This window comes from Aplidium turbinatum, chromosome 7, assembly GCF_918807975.1.
Source record: "Aplidium turbinatum chromosome 7, kaAplTurb1.1, whole genome shotgun sequence".
Taxonomy (NCBI): domain Eukaryota; kingdom Metazoa; phylum Chordata; class Ascidiacea; order Aplousobranchia; family Polyclinidae; genus Aplidium; species Aplidium turbinatum.
Window position 1 is genome coordinate 1250245 of NC_137478.1, and position 11370 is coordinate 1261614.

Here is an 11370-nt window from a genome sequence, read left to right on the forward strand (position 1 = left end):
TACATCGTGGGGGCTAACATAGCCGTGCAACATTGTGGGGGCTAACATGGCCGTGCTACATTGTGGGGGCTAACATGGCTGTGCTACATCGTGGGGGCTAACATAGCCGTGCAACATCGTGGGGGCTAACATGGCTGTGCTACATCGACGTTTGAACTAATTGCTCATGTAAGTTCTGTCAAACTGTGATTTAAAGTTTTTTCATGTATTTTCTAGAATCTAGAAAAACTTGCACGTTTTCACTTTGCCTCGCTTTATGCTGTCACAAATCATATTTATTGCTCATAAAGAACTTGTATTATAAATATAACAATAGCACGAAACGATCTGAGAAAATAATTCATAACAAGATTGTATAAATAGAAATAAATAAATAGATGAAAATATCACAAAATAAATGATTAGACAAAATAAAAGCGTAAAATCAAACTTCAAGAAAATCTCAGTTGAGTAAACTTTCACAAGTCGATGATGTTTTTGTATTCATGTTTATGCCAGGTAGTTGAAGATTGAAATAAAATAAAAGCAAAGGGAGTTAATCTGTGTGTCCGCTACCAAGCATGTCCATTATCTGTATTGTGGTGTGCCTTCAATAGGTGCCAAATCATGGCTTGGTGTCGTTCACATGTGCCAAGGAGCACGAATTTTCAACAAAAAACGTAAAAAATTAGAAATCGATGACAGTCTTTGCAATAATTGACATATGTATAAGACAACCACGTAAAATAATTTTTTCTTTATGTCTATAATAAAATCCAAATCTATTAACAAAATCCATGGCTTTTGCGATAATTTATTCTTCAGAATAAAATATTATAGAAATATCGAGATGAGAAAGTAATCGACACGTTCAGACAAGGTGCTGCCTTGTTCTTCATGTTGCCATGAGAGGAAGATGTTAAGCAAATAAAACAATGAGGCAAATTGTAAACTTCACAGTGTCCACTTCATGCGTTCCTAGATTCCATACACTGAGGAACGCGACTTGCTGCGAAGTAATAATCCCTCACAGAACATAATAACTTGGACTAGTTATGTGCAAATAAAATAAATGTCAGTGAAAATTAAAAGTGCTCACTTTATAGAAGCTATGACGTCATAAATCATGACGCCATTAGCGCGATGCCTATAAACCGTGGATAGAAAAATATATAATTTAGCAAGAGTTTCTGCTGGGTATCGAACGAGGGTCATTGACATTAGCACCGACGTTGTGGCAGTCTTGCATTTACATCTCCACCACACAATGGGGCTTGCCTTGGGTGCGCCTGGGAGATTGGGTTTGGATGGGTCTGTGGTTCCCATTCATCATTCGGGGGCGGTTGTTTCGTTGCCTTCCTTCCATGTGCGTGTGGCGAAGATAGAGGAACTGTGAACAATGTAACTTGTTTAGAAACATGAATCATTTCTGTGCAAAATCAAATTATGGGTAAGCAGCAAGAGCCAATGCCAACGTATGAAAAAAAAACAAATAAAATATTGAAACTGTTTACTTTGTTGTAATAATCACCTGGCCGAATGAAAGGGTGATAGGCCTGGTGTAGATGGTCCAAACGACGTCTTCCGTGCATGGAGGATGAGGTAACGAGCCTAGGTATCTCACCCCTTTTTGTAAGATAGAAGCCGCCGTTGGGAACCTACTCGAGGGCACCGAGTCGGTGAGTAACCTACAGAAGAAAATATACTTTTAATAATTATTTTCTATACCTTTTCGATTAATGCCTTATAAATTTATTTTTACCTGCACAAATTTTGAAACGTTGTGTGGTTTTAATAGTTTTTGAGATTAATTTAAGTTTGCAATTAGTTAGCGTTAAAGCATCACCAGACTACATGATGTTGTCAAACAAATAGATCTTATGCTTACGTCATAATGTTATCAACTGGTGCCTCCATTGTGACGAAGGTATCTGGCTCCTGGACCAATGCAATGTGGTTTAATAGATCAGACCAATTCTCGTTCGCCTGGAAAGCTCTTTCCTAGAAGAGAAATTAAAAGTTTAATCACAATTGCGACCACCAACAACAGCATTGTGTTTCTATTACACTGATGGAAATTATGACGTCACAAAATTACAAGCACAGCACAAGCATTTTTGTCTTTTACAATACAAAAGTGTTTGTTGAACTGATGTGAAAAAGAAACACATTGGTGCGTGTTCTTTGTGAAAAGACAACTACAAGGCAAGCGTGCCATGACATCTTGGCCTCGCCTATGTAGTCATCTTATCTTGACAGCGGGCAATCAATCTACCTGGGTTGGACCTTGGAATACATTTCAGAACAATTTAGAATAATTTACGTCCAACGACCGCGTTCATGTTTCGAAATATTTTGATAACGAACCCCTTCAATGGCTGACGACATAAATGAACATTGTCACGCATCTGACGACAATGTTCCGCTGTTTAGTTTCAAAACAAATCCTGAATAATCGAACAACGATTGCTTGTGCATCTATGACGTCACACGCACAGGATGGAAAGGTTTATAAATAAGTTTGCAACGTGCATGAGATTCAATTGTTTACGTCATAGCCCAAGACCGATAGAACTGCAAGTGCCAATAAAAATGAGCAGGGCGCCATAATGAGGGTTGAAAGTGAGATGTTCTTCCATTTTTAATACCGCAGCGGTTCTAACATGAGCTAAGCAGTTGCATTGTTATAACATTGTTGTCCAAACAAACACAGCGTCACGTATTGTTGTGTAGCTACAAAATCTTATCACGAATAGCGATATCATCTACTACATTACATGTTAAAACGTTTATAGTGATGATTAATTTGATTGGCTTAAATAAGGCTGAGACCATAACAGTGTTTCAGGTGGCAGATATGCATAGGATTACTAATTAAGGTGCAGCGAAAAATTCGAAGTAAATTTCACGCAATTGAGTACGTAGATTTGTTTATTGAAGCATTTGCGAAGATATTTAAGTTCTTGGTTGAAATACCAAAGTGGTTATAATATTATGTTCGACTGTGATTCATTCTGTTTTGGCATATTAAGGCTGTTTTGGCATATTAAGGCTTGTTAATTCTTTTTCTAGCTTTAATGTCAATGTCCAACTGAGCAAAACTTCATGCAACTCGAAACCAAGATAAACATCTCTGGTTCTCGAATCCCATCATATTAGGAAAGGCTTGAATGTTCAATTTACTTCGATATCTTATCGCAAAACTAAATATAAATGGCTTAAATACTGGATATATATAGAAAAAGCTGTCATTATGACTCACAATTGAATTCCGGTCAACTAGCAACGCTGGGTAACGAAAACTTCATACTAATCTCGTAAAATATGTCAAAAAATTTAAATGGTCTATAAGGCAATATTTCATTATTGGAGAAAACTGTGAGATCTTAAACACCGTTAGAAAAACTGCAAGGTCGTTAGCGCACTGGGTGATGCAAAAGCTTAATAAGATTTGCATCCCTGGTTTTTGCATCTCGTGGCTTTGCTGTGTTGGATGACTTGTCAATTTTCTGTTCAAGCTTTTTTCAATTTATCAAACTTGTTTGCAATATGAAACTGTTATTTTTGTGACGTCATAATAATTGCAAGCATTTTATGTACGATTCTGAAGCAGATGACGTAGGAATGCAATCGCTTGAAACTTACTTGGATCATAAAGGAGACCGCGTATCTTTCGCCCCCTACTTCTGTGGGATAGTGAAATATTTGAAGCTGCAAAGAAAATAATACACTTTCAAAACTATGTAATTTAGATAAAATATTTCATTTTATTATTTGAACATCTCTAAATAACACATTGCTACCCCAACATTTATCTGTCAACACTTTTTAAAAATTTATTTAAGTCTCAATTGTAGCCACAAGCTTTCAATTACAAAAATTGACTTTTATTGATCTTGATAAAAACACGTATTACGACAATTGCAAGTTACTACACAGAATAATCTAAAGTCGAAATATCTTCTGGTTTCAAATCTAAAATCTCAGTTTTTGTTTTTGCCGAACCATTACTAGTTTTTTGAAATCGTAGGAGATAAAATTACCAAAAAAATTCCAACGTTTATTGATATTTTATCAAACAAACTCAGTACAATATCTTGGCTGGAGACAATTAGCAACAAATTGTCCACGTAACAATTTGATGTTTGTCGAAACAAATAAACTTAAAGTTGAATTATTGTGAACAAATAGTGAGATGAGGCGTAAAAGGAGACTTAAAATGTTTTGAAACAAAAGCCATTTAACTGCAGGTTAACGGCGTTGTACAACTCTCTAATGAGAAAATATAACCGTTTATTATGTTGAAACAAAAGGAAGAGACGATCTTTCTGATAAATATGGTTTAAATTTTGTAAAAAAACGTTTCAATCGTTTGTTTCTCCTGATAGAATTTTAATTCCAACACAAGACAAAGGGCACTGTTTAACTTATGCAGAAAAACAATGGAAACGTTCTGTTGTCTCACACTTCATCATTATAATATTACTATGACATCATAAGCTTTATCGTTAAGGCATATTTTCTCTTACCTCTCCTGCGTGGCGGAGTCCCTGGACAGTATGTTCTGACCCGGATGACCTAGTGGCCCCCCACTTGAGCAACATGTAGTCGACGTAATGTCGTCGGTTACTCCCGCTGAAGACGGCGTAGACAGAATGTGAGTGCTCGGTTGTGATTTTGACTGAAAAAGACAAAATTGTTGCGTAAACAAACTTTCTGTTGCGTCACAAAGGGTAGTAACAAATTTTGTAACAAATCTGACAATAAGTTGACGGTAGTTTTTGTATTCTAGCAGGGTCAAGGCTAACTTACTCATTCTTCCTGTATTCTCGATCGTCCAATGGACGTCCGTGCTATTTTCCCATGCCACAAAGTTGTTTCCATCTTGGCCTGAGCATTCCTGAACAAATCTGTCTGCTTGGATGTCCACAGGAGATTGACGATCTCCATCGCAACTGGCAAAGTCCTTCTTGATCGAGGACCACTTATGGGGGGGAGCTGTGGATTAAAGAGGCAAATTATATTATTGCAATCAATAATGTTAAACATTAGACGTCCACCATTATAATCGTCATCGGTTGCTTGTTTGATTTGATGGAACTTACTTGAATGAGAGTAATTCCTGAATCCCCATACCCGATGTTTTGAGATGTCTGTAAAAACAAGTTATTTTTAGACATTTAATACGCAACTTACCAAATCATCCTCCATTAAATTTAACAAACCACCGTTTAATATCAGCTACATATGATTTGTCGCCACAAGAGACTACAAGGAAATATTATCAACTTTAAAGACGCTCACCTCTCTCACAAACGTAGAACAACTCCTCCTCGCATGGTTGTTCCACCCAAGATCCAACATCTTGTTCCATGTTCCAGTCACGCATCACCATGGACAGGCATTTCTTTCCTGGTTGGCTTCTTTGAGGCTCATTCTTGCCCCAACTCTGAAAGTGCTTGTTCTGAAATTCATAAAAGAAATTGAATTTTATGAGACTTGAAATGAAAAGACATCTATTCCACTGCAGAAACAAGCAAAAATCTTAAGTGTTTCTCTTCTTTTACAGTATTTACTTTAATGTTTGATTTCTTAGAATTTCTGATATTACTCAGATATCGAGATCAAATTTAAACAGAGCTTGTGTTTATCCCGATAAAATCTTGCAGATGTCGGGAATTTCCAGCAGAATAATGTCGCTATTAATCGGGCGACAGCTAAGATCGTGTCATAACCGTTCGCGATGAACAAAGGATTGTTGAGAATATTATGAGGGTTGCTTTGCACAAGTTTCAAAGAACAAACTTTCGTGTCAGAAAAATTAGCTATTTTAAAATACAAGGTAGAATTTCTTTGCGTGTTCCTCTTTTATTCAAACACATGAACAATTTATGTTTCTGTAAAATTTAATTAAAAATTGTTTGCGCTCTTCACAGTTTAATAGGAAAGGTTTGAAGAAATGTTTTAACGGAGCCTTTCTCTATTGTTGTTTGAGCAAAGTTATGGAAGAACGTTTGCCAACAAATAAACTATTAAGCTGGACTTAGAAAAAAAACTTTTGTAAATTTGCAGTAATCTGATGGAATCTTGTTCACGAAAATTCCATTCAGGTGTTCTACTGTTCATGTCTCTAACGGATAAACAATCGTTTTATGCCACTCGATTGCTTTCCCTTTGTGGTTCTGTAGTGGGAGTTAGGGAAAAATAAATCTTGTAACCAACAACATGAAATTAAGCAGCTAATAAGTGAACCGTAAAATAATTAGCTTCAACTGAGTAACTAACCTGGCCAGGGAGGTAGATTGGTTTTCCGTTTGACCACGACCACTCTACATTGCGCGTGGTTCCCCCAATAAAATACCCAGCATTCGTTGACCCTTTCCAATCTCGTGTCATAAAGTTTTCTTCTGTGCTGATCATGTTGGTCAAACAGTTTTGCACCGACTCGTCTGGGATAGTCGCTAGCCGGCCCACGCTCTTCCAAGTCCTTCCCCAGGCCCGACAGCTCATCATAGCTTTATTATAAGTCATTTTCGTGTTAAACAATCGATATTCTTTATTGTAGCCCTCTCCATTTATTAACGCTTCTGACCGTCCAAAACATTCTGAAGATTCTGAAACAAAAAACAATAAAATTGACATTGAAATATTGAACCGTTGTCTTCAATTGTTGAATTGATTTCCTGCTTGTCTTTTTGAGGTTTAATTTCTACTACATTGTGATGTCAATATGGTGATTACATAATAGAATGCTGCGTCATCAAGCTACGTCTTTAAGTGTACGCGGGAGATATGAACATAATCAAAAGATTCTACCGCGCGAAAAACAACGGAAGTTGTCAAATTTCATAAACTATTGAAGCTATCTACCTCTGTAGCAAGACAATGGGATGTCCAGATCATGAGTTTCGACTGAAACAAGTTGCTGAGATAAAACACTAAAACATTCATTTTGACAAAATGACATCACTTTGAAATTACGTCACTCATCCAAAATGAAAAAAATACATCAACTTGCCCCATGTTATAATGAACCGGTTTAAAGTTTGATGCATGAAGGAAAGAAAATGAAAGTTCACAAATTTTAAAAATGTCTCGTAAAAATGCCTTAATTAAAGTAACGCCTTATTTCAAACCTGCGCGAAACGATGATTGCTATATTTTGCAAGTATCCTGTTTATAAGTGGCCGTCACTTAATGCGATGTTTCTAATAGCTAATTATTTTGAGCTTTTCCGGAATACTTTTGCAAATCATTCTCGGTGTTTTGCAAGGTGCAATTAAATTGTCTATCAAAGTGCAGTATTAATGGAATGTGTTAAACCAAAAACACCCAGTCTGCAGACGTATGCAGACGTTGAATCAATGTAAAAACGACTGATCTGCTGTCTGGGTAGGTCTTGAATGATTGTGACAGTCTCTCCAAATGTAATCATAAAAGCTTGCCAGGTACCCAGTGAAGTACTTGATTCGTTGACTGACTATTTTTTGCTGATTATTCTAGTAAATGTCCAAATTCCCGACTTTCCATGAAATCTGCCATTGAACTACCAGGCGACATATCCCCTCCTGTATCATTCCAACATGAAACTTTTGAGAAAAGATTTTCTCTTAAATTTCAATCCATACTTTTGATGTAATATCTAATAATTGGTAAGTTGCTTGCAAACGTAAAATTCTTATAAGTCTGTTGAGCCTCCAAGTCTTCACATTTGCTTCGATGAACAAACACATTGCCTGAAACTTAAACCAAGCAGTTTTTTAGGTCAAGAAAACGTAACTTTTACATTTCTTACCTGTTGCATTTGCAGAGATTAATTGCAAAAGTTGAAGCAAAGATAGTACAGATTGATTCATCTTATTCAAAAAAATTCTATGGCCTTGAAATAATTCTAAACAATTGCAAATACTGCAATCTTTTTTTTTAGCCGTAGTGTTGGTTGCTGGCAGCTTGATAATGAGACTTTGTGGTGATGCTACTGCTATATATAATGACGATTGCCTTTTTCTTTTTTTTGAAATAATATGATTGATGGCAATGTACAGATTATAGACAGAAGGCGTAACTAATCTATAAGATGAAAAATATCCATGGCAACAAATAATTAATTTTTAGGGCGGGATTCGTATTGTGACGTAGCCTACTCAATTCCATGCTCGAACAACTGCTTGAACCTTTCTCAAGCTGGCCGATTGTTTTCTTCAAGTATTAATTCTTTGACGATATAAATGATAGTGAAAACCACTTTTTATGACTAGTCAAATAGGCCTATACCCAGACAGTAAATTAGTCATTTTTTACATTGATTCAACGTCTGCAGATGTTGAATCAATGTAAAAAGTAACTAATTTACTGTCGGTATAGTGTGAGTTTGTGGATACAAAATTTCAATCGTCTCTGTAGACTTTTTTGTTGCATTTGGAATGTCAAGATAATAAAGGATAAAGAAGGCAACGATTGACAGCGTCGATTGTTGAAATAGCGTAAAACTGTTGTAAACATCGCAATTGTTGAGAAAATAAGATGTTTAAAAATAACAACTATTTCCTTGTCCTTTCAAACTGGTCCCTACCTTGTTTAAAGCAAATGTATTAAGAAGAACTTGTTTGAACAAATATTTTCATCAGTTTGTTTTACTGATTACAACTTCTTATTTAGTTGTCCAAGAACAAGCAATTCCTTGAATGTTTAAATTAAAACGTATTTACGTATTTCAACAACTCACAAGTGAGATAAGTAGTTGGTTGATAAGTTGAAATAAACTACTGTATAATTATAACAAGCTATAAAATCATATGTAGAAGTGTTCATACATTAAATCTTTTCGTATCAGTTACTGACACAGCAATTCATATTATTATGTAAACCATTCCATTGCTGAAGCTCCACAGCGACACCACTATTGTATATTCGATTCCACATTGTGACGCAATAAGTATGAAACCCATGCAAAACCCAAGCAATCTTGTCAGATGCGTCATTGGGTAGCAGGATTGATGGAATGACGTTTAAGTTTGTGACATGATACCTTTGACCCAGTGAAAGCTCTCAAGCCAATTTACTTGGCTGTGCGGGAACTTTATACCGAGGGATAAACAAAATTTGAATGTAATCTCTAGTCTGAATGTCGTTTTCATGGAAGTATGTTAACAACTGTAAACAAGACGATATATCAATCCAAGTATTTAGAAGCGGAAATCCCTTAAAAGCCGAATGATTATTTTCTGTCAAATTGTTGCTTATGGAATGACAAGTGATGTGAAAATTGTTGGGAAAATCTTGGAATTGCGTAATCTACTTAGCTTTCCCAAAAATTGTGTTTTGTTGCACAATGTCAAAATGATTTCCGTTGATTTCCGGTCCATAGATTCCGGAAGGCGTAAAACTCCTTTTTGTTCCGTTCTGTGACGCAAGAATCGGAAATAGAATTGATAAGAGATTTCACATTGTCACGTCACCAGAAGTATGCGATTAACTAGTTTGGTTCTGATGCAATTGGTTCTAGAAGCACAACGCTTCCATTATCTATTAGTTAGTGATGTATTTACCATTTCAAAAAATTCTGAAATGAAGCGATTGTTCACAATGACAATAGACCTGTTATTTCATCAGTTGAAGACGAAGAAACAACAACTAGAAGATAGTTATTAACTTAAAGTTAGCTAGGTTAGCTAAACTTAATTGAAAACAAACAGACTATATACGAAGTAAAGATTTTGTCATTGTTAAAATACTGAAATCCGCACTCGCTGTATTCACTTTACTTAGTTTTGTTTGAAGATACAGTAGTGACTTTCGCAAAACCTGTTTAATTGCCTCATCATCATCATCGTCATCATCATCATCACTATCGTCAGCTGCATTGACGAATGGTAAGAGTCCTGGCATAGCACTCGAAAGGGCACCGGTTCGACACCTCTCAAGAGCATATGGCCGTTCATTTGCAAGACACTTAAAAGCATGCCTGAAAGTGGACACGAAGATTGGCTTAATCTAAATTCTCAACCACTGGGTGTACTGGATACGTCAAAGAATCATCATCGATGGTGAGGTCACCATAACGTCATCCTCATGACAATGCATGAAACTAGTTTTAGACTTTTAGACTTTTGGTCTCGAAAAATTTTAAGACTGACGGCACTTTATGAAAAGCACACGGATCCGGGCCGAAAAAGTCCGCCATCCATCAAGCTCGATCCCCGGCGAAAAAAATAAAAAAAAGTTCAACCGGAACAAGAGGAACAAGAGGTTGAACAAAGTTTTTAAAATTTTTGAAACTTTCGCTTTCGGTCACGTCACCAGACTGGAGACATCAATCAATGAAACTCATCCAACCGATGATAGACTTCATCAAACATCAAAAAACTACAAATAAAAGTCAACTTATGAAAATGTAGGTCGACTTAGCAATGTGAAGAACAAGTGCTTGAACCAACGTATTCAACAATACACGGCAACTTCATGTTTTAACTTTTTACTGCATCCATGCTTACTCCCGGTGGTTTGTAAATTAAGTGAACGGAAGGCAAGGAAGCCATTCTTTGTGACCACTTTCAAGCATGCCTTTAAGTGTTTTGCTAAAGACACAACCACATGCTTATGAACGGTGTCGAACCGGAGCCCTTTCGAACGTTGCACCAGCACTTCCACCACTCGGCTATGCAGCCGATTAGTTTAAGTTGCACTCATTCATAAAGATTTTCCAAAATTTTATTTGAAATGTATTTGTGATATATTTCTACAAGAAATTTTTATTCGAGTAATTTTGAAATCCTGTGACAACATTACGTTTGAGACGTAATTGTGATGTCACTGTACGCATTACGTAACATTTCCAATTATATGACTCAATGCGAGGCTGTTTTTCACTTTGAAAAGTTTTTACTTAGCCAGTTGGATGCATCGCACCAGTTTCAATGTGAACCATCTCCTTTAATGGCAACACTGATATGTAATATGTGAAAAGGAAGCGCAGCAAACGTTCGACGCGCGTAACTATTCGACCGCGCAAAATAGAAAATATCGCTGTAACTTCCTCTCCATCAATTATGCTATCATTAACAGAACTGGAAATATGGCAGTTCTGAAATTATTTTTCCAACTCCAAATTCCAGTCTTACATAGATTTAGTTAAGGCTTGGATTGCATGTCAGTAACTGTGCCATGGTAGCCACGGCCTACCAATAGACCTTTCAATGACCTAGACTTTTCAATGACCTAGACTTTTCAATGACCTAGACTTTTCAATGACCAGGCAGAATATGACACAGTGGGCCACTTGACAAAGACAGAAGTTACAACTTATGATGAGCTAGCTCGCAGCACAGTACAAGTATCAATGGGCGACTGGAATCATGCTTGAAAGTGAAACAACTCCAAACCTGATTCGCT

General features: G+C 36.5%; 1 protein-coding gene across 1 annotated transcript; it reads right to left on the reverse strand.

Moving 5' to 3' along the window:
• Positions 1-282: 282 nt before the first annotated feature.
• On the reverse strand, positions 283-7906 carry LOC145774628 (carbonic anhydrase 6-like). The gene is made up of 10 exons (XM_082585915.1): positions 7775-7906; positions 6265-6593; positions 5284-5443; positions 5085-5132; positions 4792-4977; positions 4509-4660; positions 3625-3690; positions 1868-1980; positions 1511-1667; positions 283-1369 (listed from the first exon to the last, which is right to left on the reverse strand). Exons 1-10 carry the CDS (start codon positions 7833-7835, stop codon positions 1229-1231), a joined length of 1413 nt encoding a protein of 470 aa, XP_082442041.1. The 5' UTR covers positions 7836-7906; the 3' UTR covers positions 283-1228.
• Between the last annotated feature and the right edge of the window lie 3464 nt (positions 7907-11370).